The 15972-nt window shown below is 40.6% G+C and overlaps 1 protein-coding gene across 1 annotated transcript in view; it reads right to left on the bottom strand.

Moving 5' to 3' along the window:
* The window catches only part of DNAH5 (dynein axonemal heavy chain 5), a 222059-nt gene that overhangs the window by 17867 nt on the left and 188220 nt on the right, over positions 1-15972 (bottom strand). Inside the window, exons 69-76 of the mRNA XM_054019813.1 lie at positions 15535-15656; positions 14777-14926; positions 11541-11786; positions 7785-8004; positions 6837-7042; positions 3716-3919; positions 2572-2787; positions 166-378 (exon numbers count right to left, since the gene is read on the bottom strand). Coding sequence (XP_053875788.1) covers positions 166-378; positions 2572-2787; positions 3716-3919; positions 6837-7042; positions 7785-8004; positions 11541-11786; positions 14777-14926; positions 15535-15656 — 1577 coding nt within the window. The remainder of the gene's footprint in view (positions 1-165; positions 379-2571; positions 2788-3715; positions 3920-6836; positions 7043-7784; positions 8005-11540; positions 11787-14776; positions 14927-15534; positions 15657-15972) is intronic.

Raw genomic sequence — 15972 nt, 5'->3', positions numbered from 1 at the left:
AAGGTTATATTTTCAAAAAGGGGTTGAACAAAATACATTAACCCTTTTGAAATTAAAGTATATTAATATATCGGATATTAATGATGATTAATAATCTGAGTATGTAATTTTTTTAGTCTTTAAAATGTAACATTGACAGAGGACTCTAAACAGTTTAACACCTGCCTTTTCCCAACGGGTAGGAATTCTTGCATCATACATGCAATCCAAAGCATCCCTCAGATTTTCACTCATGATGATGGTCCCATCAATGGCAAGTTTGAGATCAGTCAGAGTGCTTCGCACTAAGGTGATAACCTTCTGCATTCTGTCTACCTCCTGTCTCAAGAAGATGTTCATAGGCTGAAACGGTCCCATCTTCTGCAGCCGTTCCTTTACCTGTCAAGAGAAAGCCAAACAAAATCAGATTCTTATAGATAAATCAAGAGAAAGTTCACTTTATGGCAAAGTTAGATACCAATACATGGAAAGATCAGATCGTTTTCATTAGACGGTTATAAGTAAGGTCAATCAGCTAGGTAGGTATTGTCACCCCTGACCCAAGCAGTAGCAGATAACAAGGCCCTTGTTGGTCAGCTCTCCACTGGAAAAGATATCAGTGATGCGGAGTCCAGGAATATTCCTGCCATAACTTATGTATACTCTACACACCAGCCCTGAAATAGAAGGCATCACGGCAACTTGTAGACAATTCCCATTTTCAGAAATCTCAGCCTGAATACCAAGGGAGCAACTATGCACCAAAACCGGACTCTAGTTTGAGAACTTAAGGAAGAGATCAAACTCCCGTGCTGCTTTCCAGTAGTACCCTTCTACTCTAATAGTATTGTTGTGGGTTGGATTAAACCTTGTTGTTAAGTTTGAGCATAGCTTCTGTCTTTCACTCAGGGTAAACATAAAGAAGAGGCTGAAACAGTAGCATGAACACCCAAAACATAGGCACATGGTAGTGCTAAAGTAGATAGATAGAGAGAGAGAAGCTGCTAGGAAGCCAAGTAGACCATAACAGAAGCACTGGTAACTTGATCCTGGGAGGCAGCTAAGAGAGGAAACTTGTTGGACATGCATGCTGGCTGGAAAGGCAGATTTGGAACAGTGAGCAAAAGAACAGTTTCCTGCTTTTTTTTTTTTTCTTTCTTTCTTTCTTTCTTTCTATGTTCAGGGAAAGAAGACTCAATGTATCATCTTTGCAAATAAACAATATTGCATCAAAGAAAATACCTGATTCTATCACTATTTTCTCTGTCTATGGAGAAACAAGACACAGGGCCACAAAGTTTGACCAGCCACTTGGGTTAAAGGAGATCACACTATTAATCTCATATTCTAATAAAAATGAGTTCTACAAAGTTATCATGAAAAGATGCAGAAGCCAAAATGAGAAATCAGCATGAAGAGTGCAAATTGAATTAATTTTTTTAACTTCATTTTACATCCTCTGTGGTGGTGGTTATAACATAGTTAAGGAAAACTGTTTTTAAATGAACCTGATAATGACCCTTCAGGGCAGTGTGCACATCCTGATAAGATTCACCTCCTGAGTCCTAATTTCACCTCCCATTGATGAGGCAGCTTTGAGCACAGCTTCTGACTTTCATTCAGGGTAAAAGTAAAGAAGCGACTGAAACAGTAGCATGAACACCCAACACATAGGCATACGGTAGTGCTAAAGTAGAAGCTGACCAAAGAACATCAGGAAGAACAGCAGCTCTGGCAGAGATGAGTTCTCCAATGCCCAACAGAGGGAGTGAAGGTGTTATCAGAGGAAGGGGTACTGCACTTGTCCACACTGTTCCTTTAAACCCTGCTCAGCCTCTCAAGCTTATTGGGCTGATAATAAGGGTTAGATTTGTGAGATGTCTAGTTTGTCACCTTGTGGAAAAATTGGAAAGAGTCCAGAGGAGGGCAACAAAAATGATTAGGGGGCTGGAGCACATGACTTATGAGGAGAGGCTGGGGAACTGGGATTTTTTAGTCTGCAGAAGAGAAGAGTGAGGGGGGATTTGATAGCACTTTCAACTACCTGAAGGGGGATTCCAAAGAGGATGGAGCTCGGCTGTTCTCAGTGGTGGCAGATGACAGAACAAGGAGCAATGGTCTCAAGTTGCAGTGGGGGAGATCCAGGTTGGATATTAGGAAACACTATTTCACTAGGAGGGTGGTGAAGCACTGGAATGGGTTACCTAGGGAGGTGGTGGAATCTCCTTCCTTAGAGGTTTTTAAAGTCAGGTTTGACAAAGCCCTGGATGGGATGATTTAGTTGGGAATTGGTCCTGCTTTGAGCAAGGGGTTGGACTAGATGACCTCCTGAGGTCCCTTCCAACCCTGATATTCCATGATATTCTATAATATTCTTTAGCTTCCTGAGAAAGATTACAAGAGACAAGGCTTTGTAAACTCACTAGTTCAGCAATTTAACCATTTGGGTCTATGTGGCAACACAGGGCTTTTTAAAGTTACTGGCTAAGTACTCCTCCTACCTTGATTATATGGGACTTTTGTGTGTTTTTTTGCACATACATAAGGCAAGACAGAGCAGATGTCATTTCTGACAGGATTTCATGAACTCACTTCAAATGGTGCATAATCATCAGGAAGCTTCTCCAACATATCATCAGCCAATCTAGCTACCACCGCCTCTCTAGTCTCGCCTCCTCCACTGGAACTGTCTTTAGGTTGAATACTGAGGATGGTATCCAACACATCCTTGGCAAGCTTGCTTTGGTAAGTGATATCAGCATTGGGATGCAGCCCAAATACCTCAGGAGTGTCATAAGCGGGCAGGCTCTAGATGATCAAACACAAAGAAATGTAATTGGAGGTAAAATTCACAAATGCCAGCTGTAAAAAAGCCAGAGGAATAAAAGCAGTTACTACCCTATAAAATAAAAAAAGCTTTATTTTCCTAATTTTGTCATCCTGTGATGCTCAATTTAGCAGTCTTCAATGCAAAGAATCCAGTGCTTCCTAAAACCTAGCACTGAAACACAAACCCTGCTGACTGTAACAACTTAGGGCAGTGTTCCCAAACTTGGGACGCTGCTTGTGTAGGGAAAGCCCCTGGCGGGCCGGGCTGGTTTGTTTACCTACCGCATCTGCAGGTCAGGCAGATCGCGGCTCTCCCTGGCCGCGGTTCACTGCTCCAGGCCAATGGGAGCTGCTGGAAGCGGCGCTGGCCGAGGGATGTATTGGCCACCGCTCAGCGAGACACGCAGGCAGAGTCGACGGGGGAGCGGCAGCAGTTGATTCACCATGGTGAAGACACCACAGTAAGTCAATCTAAGTACGTCAACTTTAGCTACATTATTCACGTAGCTGAAGTTGCGTAACTTAGATCGATCCCCCCTCCAGTGTAGACCAGGCCTTAGTATGCAATTTCCCCCTATGTTTGAGTAGTCATTTTCCACTTCAGACTCCCCTAACATTTCCTGTGTGGTAGGGCCAAGAGCCTGGACTCCCATTCTCTATTTCTCCTTTGATAATGGTCTCTCTAGATGGTACTTCTCTCAAAGGAGTTAAAAGGAAAAATAAAGTGTAGAGCTACTGGAACAGCATTATAACTCCTTCACTAACAGATATTTAGGCAAGTATGCAGACAGGAGAAAAATCTGTTTAACGGACTGAAACTAAAGGAAGATGCTGAAGGGTAGAAAGAACTTGGATGAGTGTTTATTAGTATTGTTTTCATTTGATAAGAGCTTGGTACTGTACAAACCTGTATGTACTGAAGGTACTGATCCACTGTGGTACATTTGGGTATGCTGTACCCTTTGTAAAAGCAGAAGTCTTGACTGAACATGTTTTCACTGAACCAGACTTTAGCAAATGTGTTCAGCAGTCTTTTGTCATAGTCATCAGTCACTCGACCTCCATACTGGATCTCGCCTACCATGTAGCGAACAGTATTCCAGGAGACACCCTAAAACAACATACAAACATTAATTATGGCTAAACCTCCCTGAATTTCATGCAGAGCACTGTTGACATCTTCATGTGTCTGTATACATACAGTATTGTATATAGGCCCAGATCATCTGACCCTCTTGAGGGTGAAAGTGACTTTACACCACCCTTGTGTTCCCCTGATCTTGAGGTCTGCTCAATCCTCACACAATTTACAGCGGCTTAAGTCAGTGGTTCTCAAAGCCGGTCCACCGCTTGTTCAGGGAAAGCCCCTGCCGGGCCGGGCTGGTTTGTTTACCTGCCACGTCTGCAAGTTCGGCTGATCGCGGCTCCCACTGGCCGTGGTTCACCGCTCCAGGCCAATGGGGGCTGCGGGAAGGGCAGCCAGCACATCCCTCGGCCTAGGCTGCTTCCTGCAGCCCCCATTGGCCTGGAGTGGCGAACCGCAGCCAGTGAGAGCCGCGATTGACTGAACCTGTGGACGCGGCAGGTAAACAAACTGGCCCGGCCCGCCAGGGGCTTTCCCTGAACAAGCAGTGGACCGGCTTTGAGAACCACTGGCTTAAGTAACAAGGGGCTCTTTTGGCAGCTGGGATACCTGTGGTACAGCTTCGCTCCAACCATGCCCCCAAATGCCATTTACAATGGAGATGGCAATGAGCTTTGCCAGAGAAGCAACTATGGTTCACTACACTGTTTTGGATTCTCCCGTCCAGAGACATCTGCAGGAGACTAGTTAAGCCAGTTTTACAGTCCCCTTTTGCTGCCAGAATGTCACAGAAGGGCCATAGAAGCATGGAATAGCTGGTCAGTAGTAATATGTTTTCTGCTTAGGTCGTTTAAACAAAATCCACCACCATTGCAGTGCAGAAATAATTAGGATTATCTTGGTAGACTCCTAACTGCTGCTCTGATGTCCCACTGTATTTGGTTTTTAGGCAGGGGATGCATTGGGGTTCAGAAAATTCATCAGCATCTTTAACTTTCACAAAATTAGTACCAACAAATTTCAAATAATATTTTCCTAAATTTGATACTCTCCTCACAGATACACATGTACAGCTTGCCATCCAATCCATTCCCCAAAACTGGCGTGGGCATGAGAAGCACTGATTTATAAAGACAGGGTCAAAAAGCAAGTGCTAATTCCATTAAATCACAAATAATTGAAATATATTATTAAAACATTTGTTATAAAACAGAACATCATTCTGAAATACAAAAAACAACTTTTAGCCATTTAACACTATCTCACAATAAAAATAAACTCTATGTCATGGTGTGTTTTGCTTTATTAATTTCGATGGAATATAGGTGTCCAAAAAGTCAAAGGTGATAGCATAACCCAGTCACTGTCCAACATCAAGCAGTCTTAAACAAGCTTCAGTGTTTGGTATACAGAGACCTCAGCTGGCTTAGTACTTTGGCAAACAAACCATTAGAAATCTTTTTAACCCTTTAAATATGTAGAAAAGAAGAGAAAAAAAGACAGTTAAAGTATTTGCTATGTAAAGTATTAAATAAGGTTTTCATTTTAACAACATCCCTTGGTCCTTTAAGCTACAGAAAGTTTTTAAAAGGACAAAACCCCTTATTTGACAGTCCTTTAGATGGTATTAAAGATGGTAATAACTGTCCTGTTTGGGGAAAACAGAAGTTAGCTAAGATAGCCTGGATCTCTTATTGCGGCTGCTAAAGTTTGATCCCTTTTTCTTGAAGACAAAACAAGACAAGTACATGCAAAAGGGAAAAGCAAAGAATAGCAAAATAAATCAGTTTCTATCTTTGGTTTTGACTCTCACTTGCAACCTCACTGCTGGAAAAACACAGGTATTACACTTGGTCTTATCAGCCATTCTGAGACCTGACAAATTTACACCAGCATCAGGTTGCTTTGGGCATTGCTTTTAGCTGCCTCTCTGCTCACAGGCTTGCAGCAGTGTTGTAAAATATATAGTCTTAGCCAGCTAAGCCAGACTCTTTTCAGACAGAAGGCAATAGGAGAGCAATAGGAAAGAGAAGAATTAAGGTGGGGAAGGAAAAGGGTGCACCAGGAGGGGGTGAAAAAGTTTCACATCCCCAGTGGTGGTTGGGGTTTAGCTGGAGCCAACAGTGTCATCTGGGTCTCTCATTCTGGCTCAGTCTGGTCAGGACATCTCAGGATTAGGATGACAAAGGCCCAAGAGTGTCATGGTGGACTCTGGGGTTCCAGGAGATAAAGGAGATGGAAGCCATAATGATAACGCTCGATCCTTCCGGTTTGTCAGCCTTTCAGTCAGCCATAGTCTGCTAATTTCCTGCCCCCCTCCAAAGTCTTTCTGAGGACCCCAAAAGGAGAGCAATGGGTGGAATAGCCCTTCTCCTCATTACTTTGTCCACCAATTACATCTATTTTCCAACACACCAATTTTGAGTCACTGATTTCTGGTCCCACACTTCCCTTCTTTAGCAAATACGATCTCAACACAGTCCTTTTTGTTTGGACTAATTCAGTCCGTTTCCCCTGTGCACTTTCCCCCCCACACCAACATTTATTGGTATAGGTTATTTTAACATTTTGTGAATTGTTAGTCACTTTCTACAGTTAGGTTTGCAACTGGGACAAACCTACTAGGCCTCAACTATTGCTGCAGTTTACAGCTCCCCTTTTTTTGCATAATTATATATATATATTTGAATTAATAAAAAAGTAACCACCACAAACATAACTAGAAAACATACACATGGTTAAAAATGGATTTAAAAAGTTATCCCCCACTGAGCAGTTGCATTTGTATTTCAACATATGTAGACGAGTGTTTTCAACGCTGTGGGCACTCAATATATCTGGAGTTAAAGGAACAAGCTTTTTAAAATCTAGCATTCATGTTTGTATTTCAGTTGTTTGGGACCATCCATAATATTCCAGTTACCCAAACTACTGAATTAAGTACCTTCTTGATGTCCATGTCATCTAAATGATTCTGGATGAACTGCACAGTGGCATTAAAGTCAGCCTGGTTAAACTCATAGGGGATGTTCCAACCTAGTGGTCCAAATTTGCGTCTTTCTTGAACTGTGGAGTGCAGGAAACCAACAGCGTATAACATTGGTTTCCATTGCACCATGTTACTGACATCCAGGAGATCTTGGTTCACACCTGTTGGAAAAAAGTGGACATCACAAGCCATAAGCTACCAGCATTTTAGTTTCAGTGTGATACATTACTAAAATACCTCTCCTGGTGGTACTTAGTTAGCTTTGAATCTCTCCAGAGATGCATTTACTATATCACAAAGCACATTTAGTCTGGAGAAAGTATGCTAACTCTTTTTAGGTAGCACAAGTTAGCATAAAGTTCAGAAATATAAATGAACATGTTACAGTGCACATCTGGTGCATTTATCAAATCAACAAGCCCTTTGAGGACAGGAGATACAGCTTTTTAGTTCCCAGAAAAGCATATAAAAATCATCGCTCTAGCATGATAAAATCAGCATATGGCCTTTCATCATAAAAAGTGCAAGGGTGTTCAATTATTATTATTATTAAATGATGTGTTAAAAAGCATTTTAAGCAAGACACTGGAGGTTATAATTTGTGGACAAAATATTCCTGTTTTTATATCAGATGAGTTCAGCAGCTCTCCAATTTCTCTTGATTTTCTTTTCATCTGGCTTCATTTTAGGGTCAAGTTGTGCCGTGGAATCCACATGAACAACTCTTGTTGTTATCAGCTTCAATGGATAAGGTCTGCAGGCAGCGTCCAACATTTCATTCTGATTCTACCAAGAACTGCAACATGATCACATGGTAACATAGGTGGGGCTGAAAGGAAGGACCTATTTAATTGTGTACCACTACGAATTATATTTTATTCCCTGTTGATTTTTTTCACTCACCACCATATGTTCTCTTCAGACCAGCTTTGAGCCCCTGTGGAGGTTCATTGGTGAATTTAATGGACATTTGAAGAAGGGTAATGGGGAACTGCCGGTGAACCTCAGTGGTCATCCACAAGCGAAAGTTCTCATGGACAGTCTCAGTTTCTATAATAGTGTCCATCAGCTCATCCAAAAAGTCAAGCCCCAGGTGGCAGTTCTGAAGAAGTGCCCATCCTCCCTAGTGCAACAGAAGAGAACAAGATGTGATATGCATTTGTGTGGCATTTAAATTTATTTGCAAACTGAAAACACTAAATGACATTTTATTTATCATTACAATTAGAAATGTATCAAACAATTCTAATTTACAGCATGGTAATCAAATGTGTCCAACAGCTCATGTGCAGCAAGGTGGGAAGAATTTAAGTAACATATTCCTCCACATTCCAGTTCTAAGCTTGTCAACTCTGCACCAAGTCCTCATCAATTCAAATTAGTGCCTTTCAGAACTTTATATTTTCCCACGTAAATCTCAAGAACTGGCAGACAGTTCACATGCTAATTGTACAACTAAGATATAAGAACATAAGAACGGCCATACTGGGTCAGACCAAAGGCCCATCTAGCCTAGTATCCTGTCTACCGACAGCAGCCAATGTCAGATGTCCCAGAGGAATGAACAGAACAGGTAATCATCAAGTGATCCATTCTCTGTCATTCATTCCCTGGCTAGGGACACTATCCCTGCCCATCCTGGCTAATAGCCGTTGATGGAGTGACAAAGTATTTCCCATCTGCAAGAAAATGCTAATTGCAGCCCATGCTGTCTGACAAGAATGGCAAATTTACCACTTGCAGATGTGTGGAATGACCCTTTGAGTCTCCTTTTTATACTCCTCCTCAAAACAAGGCCTACTTAATCCTCCATCATGTACCCTTGATTCTCAACTTTGATGGTATGAGTCTTGACCTGTCCATGATTCTAATCAGTGGATCCATTGAACCTGCTGTCCTCCATTAAGTAGAAGTTTTGTTTCCTTTTCACTACAATAAAAGTATTCCTGAAGACCACTGGGATAGAAGTGCTAAATCAGTGAGCTCGGAAATACATGCCTTGACATGCTAACCAGCCCACATATTACAGACACTATGATGATGGTATCCTAGTGACCTGATCAACCCAGCAAGCTGGAGATGCTAAATAGGGGTTAAAACAAAATAGACTGTATGGGACCACAGCTCCCCCCCTCCACATACACCCCTTCTGGATTTGGGAGAGTTCTGTTACCTCTTGTTCTGCCTCAGGTAAATGAGGCTTCATTAAGTGAGAAACTCAAGTGGAAGCAACAGGAGGACTTGCATCTGACTAAAGAGTTGATAGGACTCAATACCTTCACATCATTAGCTGGAGCACCATCAGCACCAGATGGGTGAATTGTGCAAAAGCAGAGAACCCCCTATTTCCTTTTATCTACAGGAACTTTTGTCCCCCAGACTCCTCCAGTTCTTCTTCAGGGAAAATGAGATCTTGCTACCAAATTCTCCATTCCCTACCCAAAACCCAGAAGGGAAACAATTACCTAGTTAGTTCCCTCTCTCTCAATGCTCAGAAGAGTAAGCGTATGGATGGGATAGAGTTTTGGGGAGTACAAAGGGTGTTTACTCACCCTTTGCTGATTATGGGTGTGGAAGAGGAATGCTGACTCCTTGCAGATACATTTATTTCCCCATTCGCAATCTTTTCCTTATGACATTTCCCATTACCAGGCTATAATGTCACTTCACTACATAATGATAAATTATCACCAGAAGGCAGCCTCCTAATTTTATGTATTTTACAATGCAGGGGGCAAGGTGGCAGCTATCACTCACTGCTTCCAAATACAGCACAAAGAGCTGAAAGCCTCTGAGCTGGGCTCAGCTGTCCATACATTTAGGAAACAAGTGTCAGTTTAACTCATTGCTCTCCTCTTCAGCTGAAGTAGTAAGATTATAATGATTTCACTGCTACCATAAAATGGATTGCTATTGTGCAAAGAACATGTATTATTTTTCCCTTTGAATTGCATTGCAGTCCTATTACACATGAGTACTTTCAATTGCTAATTTGTATTAATAAAAACCTTGATCTCTTTCCTCCCCAGACTGCTTACAGATAACTTCCATTCTATGAGTATTTATATTAAAAAGCATTATATTAAGTTCAAAGTAGATTGCGAAGAGTTACAGGGGAATCTCACCAAACCAGGTGACTGGGCAACAAAATGGCAGATACAATTCAACGTTGATAAGTGCAAAGTAATGCACGTTGGGAAAAATAATCCCAACTACACATATATAATGACGGATTCTAAATTAGCTGTTACCGTTCAAGAAGGAGATCTCAGAGTAATTGTGGATAGTTGTCTGAAAACTATAGCTCAATGTGCAGCAGAGTCAAAAAGGCAAATATAATCATAGGAACCATTAGGAAAGGGATAGAAAATAAAACAGAAAATATATAGCTACTATATAAATCCATGGTGTGCCCACACCTTGAATACTGTGTTCAGTTCTGATCTTCCCATTTCAAAAGGGATATAGTGAAACTGGAAAAAGGTTCATTGAAGGGCAATACAAGATGATCAAGGGTATGGAACACCTTCCATATCAGGCGAGATTAAAACAATAGGGCTGTTCATCTAAAAGAGATGACTAAGGGAAGAGCTCTATAAAATCATGAATGGTATGGAAAAATTGCATAGAAAAAGTGTTATTTATCATTTCCCACAATACAAAAACCAGGGGCCAGCCAATACAATTAACAGGCAGCAAGTTTAATACAAACATGAGAAGTACTTTTTCACATAACACAAAATTAACCTTAGAACTCATTGCCATGGGATATTGTGATAGCCAAAAGTATAACTGGGTTTTAAAAAGAACTAGATAAATTCATGGAGGATAAATCCATCTATGCTTTTGTGTCCCGTCCCCCCGCCCACACACACACTTTTTTTAAGCCACAATGAAGTAGTTATCAAAATAAGTGGTATTATTTGGAAGATGAGTTACAGAGGCTCCAAGCTATTTAGGACAAACTCATTTCAGTTTTTGAAGCTGTAAGGCAAATATTTAAATGGAGAACAAATTAAGGCTCTTTGAAACTTATATGCTTATTAGCCAAGATGGTCAGAGGGTGAACCTGGTTGCCAGAAGGAGAAGATGGGGTGGATCTCTCCATAACTGCCCTGTTCTGTACATTCTCCCTGAATCTCTGGTATTGGTATTTCTGTCAGAGACAGAAAACTGAGCTACATGGACCACTAGTGTGACCCACTATGGCAGTTCTTATGTTATGTATTTGTTTTTCCACAGAAAATCACAAATATGTAATGTGCTCTCTATAAGAGACATGAAATTTGGAAGTCCTCTCAATGTTTACACATTGTGTCAATATTTGTCAACAATATAGTAAAATAAATTTAAAAGCATCATATGAAATGCCTCTATACTAGTAGTTAATAATCATTAAGTCAGATCATGAAGTTGGCATGTCATAATCAGTTATGAAATTCCCATTAGTCACATGCATTTTCACTGACTGGCTTTCATTGATAGTCTACCATTGTATGACGCAGGCCTATTGTTTTGGAATTCAAGTTACTTTTATAAAACAATTAGATCTACATGCATCAACAGTATCAGAACGCTTTGTTTCTATTCAGGGTTATAACACATTACATGTTGTAACCACGCAGTGACAAGACAACAACAATTCAGGTTTTGCCTTACATGTGCCATGGTCTGCTGTAGAAGTTTACGAGCATGGACTTCTTGTCCCTGACCCATGGAAACATAACGTGTCTCTGTCTTCAGTCTTTTCCCCAGAGCAATGATTGAGTCGGTAGGATCAGAACCCATAGAAAGAAAGCAGATGAGAGGAGTACATGGATCTGATTCTTCCCATGTCTTCTCCAAGTCCAAGATGACTCCTTCTGCATATTTTTCCCCCATGGTATCCATGATATACTTCCTGGCCTATATTAAAAAGTTCAACCACATCTATTATAGTCATTCAAATGTTGCTTTCTATAAACTGAGGCTGCAAGTTATATATAAACTACTCACCAAATTTAACACTACATTTTATCCTATAGAAACAGTCTATGTAAGATGGCCCACATATAACCACCATATGCAATGTTGTGGCCTATTAACAGTTGACAAGATGATTTAAAATCAGACCGCCATAGGAGGAAGATATCACACTTTCGTGCCTCCCCCCCCCCCTTTTTTTTTAAGCCACAATGAAGTAGTAATCAAAATAACTGGTATTATTTGGAAGATGAGTTACAGAGACTCTACGCTATTTAGGACAAACTCCATTTCAGTTTTTGAAGCTGTAAGGCAAATATATAAATGGAGAACAAATTAAGGCCCTTTCAAACTAGACTGAAGTGATCTCTGCTCTATCGATTCTCTGGCAGTTGAGTTCTGGATTTACAGTAGCTACCAGTTTAATGTACAAGAAAAAGGACCAATCAGTAATGAGTCAGTTCTCAGAGACAAAGGCATTCAAGACTAGAACTGTCTAAACTTCAGTTTCATGAGACATTTCATTTTGTTCTCAAGTATAACAAAACCAAGTTTTTCACAATCTCTCACAAACTGGAAATCCATTTTAGGATTTGGAAACACTAACATATGAGCAAGAACAATGATCAGCACTTCAGAGGAGTCATGGACTTGGAAGTCATGGCTTAGTGGTCATGGAAGAGCAGGTGGCTAGTGCTTAAGATCAACTGGCAGCTAGAAAGAAGGAACATGGGAAATGATTTCTTCAGGTTATAGACCTGAGCCAATAAAGAGGGAGGACAAAATCCCTTGAATTATGTAAAAGTTAGTGGGTAATTCTGTGAAACAGTTCTGTCAAATTCTGTGAAAAAGTTCTGTGAAACAATATATGCAATTTAACAGTAATAATATCATCCTAGAGTTTAATTCCAGCCTTCCACATCTCAGTATGGATAAAATCTCTACAGTTTCTTGGTTAGGTGAGGCAATAAATAACTGAAAGGATCCTAAGTGGTAGGCAGAGTACTGAAATTTCCTCTGAGAGACAAAGGAAAGTCAATGGGCAAATTAAAACCTCAGAGAGAAGGAAGAGGAAATCCAAGCAAAAAATAATAAAACTAGAGCAGCCACATCTGAGCAATTATACAAAATCCAGAGAAGTTAAAGTTAAAGAAGTTCTACCTCAAAAAAAAAAAAAAAAAAGTCTAGCTTCTGAGCAAGCATGTAAAACAGAATACTATTAAGCTCATTTGCTTAGTACAGTAAGGAATCTGTAGTCATAGCCTTATCTGTAAGATGTGGTTTACAGCTGATTTTGCATTTAAAGATTGTACATATTGCTTTTCTTGAAAAGCTTTCATCATGGACTAAAATTTAAGACAAGATATACACATACATATGCACATAGGTGTACAAACTTTTTTTTTATAACACAGAGACACAGAGAGAGAGAGAGAGAGAGAGAGAGAGAGATGTAGGTAACAGAACAAGTTTAATGTTAGGCAGAAAATTACTTGTCAGATCCAGTATAAGTGGGAAAGCTGACCTCACATTTGATTCTCTGGTAGTGTAGATCAATAACCAGAAACTAATAAATTTAGCATAACACAAATAGGAGGTTATCAATACGCTATGGACATAAGATATCACTATGATATTCTGCTTAGAATAATCTGTAGGCAGAGGTTAAAAGAAAATCAAGTCTTGAACAGGTCTGTCAACTCACCAACAACGAGCAGGTGAGAGTTGTGTCTTCCCCTGCTCACTGTCAAACTAACGGATTCCTCAAGAAACTGTCTCACAAGGGCCTATGCCCACTGGGCTTTGAGAGTGGGTGGGAAGGGGTTGCAGTTTCACCACAAAACTTAGTATCATTGGTCCAGATACTGACACCATTCCTCTGTTAATATGAACTCACTCATTCTGGGCCAATGCCACCTTGCTTTGCAGCACCCACAGGGTGGGATGTGGCCAGGGGAAAGAGGGTCTTTCCAGAATTGTTGTTTTTGCTGTAGCATTTCCAGGATATGGAATATTTACATGTTTTCCACTTGAAGCATATAGTTCCTGTATTTCTCACGTAGTTTAACTCAGTAGCATGAAGGAAAGACAAGGTAGAACATGTAAAGTTAAAAAAGCAGAATGGTGTTTAAATAATGTTTTTCAAAGTTTTGGAAGAGATTTCAGCTAAACTTTAAGGTGGCAATGAAATTCCAGCTAGGATTTCTATTACCATATTAACGAGGCCAGCAAGCAAGTTTCTATTTCACTTACAAGGCAATGTAGACTGAGCACAGTAACTCCTGAGATTAAGTTTCGACTCTATGGGAGAGTCAATTTTTCCATCCACAAAGTGGAATCATCACACAAAGGGATCACCCCTGCGATAGCTGTATGAATTAGTATAGGTCTCTAAAGCACTTTGAAAAAATCCCAAGGGCTGTTTAAGTAACAAGGATTATTAGAAGATAATAACATTTTACATACATAGCACTAAAACTCTGATGCTATATTGCAGGGATCGGCAACCTTTGGCATGTGACCCATCAGGGAAATTCGCTGGTGGGCCGGGGCAGTTTGTTTACCTGCAGCATCCGCAGGTTCGGCCGATCGCAGCTCCCGCTGGCCGCGGTTTGCCATTCCAGGCCAATGGGGGCTGCGAGAAGTGGCGTGGGCCAAGGAATGTGCTAGCCGCTGCTTCCCACAGCCCCCATTGGCCTGGAACAGCGAACCACAGCCAGTGGGAGCTGCGATCAGCCGAACCTGTGGACACTGCAGATAAACAAACCATCCCGGCTCGCCAGCGGATTTCCCTGACGGGCAGCGTGCCAAAGGTTGCCAATCCCTGCTATATTGTATATTTGATAAAATATATTCAAACTTAATTAAATAATTCCTACAGGAAGTTATTACATCTGAAGGAGCAGACAAAATATGCCTACAGGTTAATGTACCTGAGCTATGGTTCTATCAGGACACCAGGATCTAATAAGGAGGAGACGTCTGAAGCAGTCCAGAGATTGATCATAGCCACTGGGAACAAGTTCTTCCTCTGGATTCTCCTTATCAAACCAGATTTTCCATTGTTTCTCTGTTCTTGAAATCTGTACACATAAGGCAGAGAACCGCATCTCACAATATAGAAGGAGTCACACTGCAACGCACAAACTCCAAAATTTTCAGTGAAGGTCAGACATTAGAGGCATACCCATGTTTATTTATTAATCTTTGTTTATATAGGGTTACTGTGGATATTAGAGAAAACAAATTTTTAGACAGAGTACAAAAAGAGGACTATGCATTAATGCCCTCAACCAAACGACTATACTAAATATTCACCAGAAAGTGTTGGGAGGGACAGTCAAAATGGAGCACTCTAGGGATGCAGGAAAGCTTGCATCCCCGTGGGAACAGAGTTAAGGTTGTGTTATGTGGTGGAGGAGAATTGGGAAAATGTCCAGGGGTGTATGTGTTTGTGAATGGAGGACAGAAAATATGTATTACTAAGTGGCCTCTCTTCATTTACTTGCTTTCCTGAGTTCTTTTATGGGCATAGTGTGTGTAATAGCTTTAGTTGTTTCATAGCCTAATTTTGTATATTAATTTAATTCCATTGTTCACAGATGACTAAGGACATGGACAAATACTTAATGATCATCTGTTGCTCGGTGCCTCTTAATTTATAGGACTCTTTGGAGAAACTGCTACTTACTTGGTCCAAAACATCTGAGAATTGTCTAAGCTTACTGAGTTCCACCAGGTTCAGCCAAGTCATATCCAGGATCCATTTAGATGGTTTAGGAGGACAAGCTTTAAGGTCCAGAGAAGCACCACCTGTGAGGGGTAAGGCTATAATTAGAGCCTGTTTTAAAAATAGAGTTTTCCAGAAAAGCAATATTTTCGAAAACCTCATCTAAATATTGAGACCATATTCCATGCACTTCTGTAGTAGATGAAAGCTCTAAAATTTTTCCAAAAGTCTGTTCTCTATTTAATTTCATCAGAAAAATACTTGAGAATTGAAAACATGAGGCATTTCAACCAAATCTAGTGTTTTACACACACACACACACACACACACACACACTTACTTCTGAAAAAAAGATTTTTGAACATGCGAGAGCCCTGTCAAAATTGAAACCTAGTTTCA

Source organism: Malaclemys terrapin, chromosome 2 (genome assembly GCF_027887155.1).
Source record: "Malaclemys terrapin pileata isolate rMalTer1 chromosome 2, rMalTer1.hap1, whole genome shotgun sequence".
NCBI lineage: Eukaryota > Metazoa > Chordata > Testudines > Emydidae > Malaclemys > Malaclemys terrapin.
This window is presented reverse-complemented; position numbering and strand designations above follow the sequence as displayed.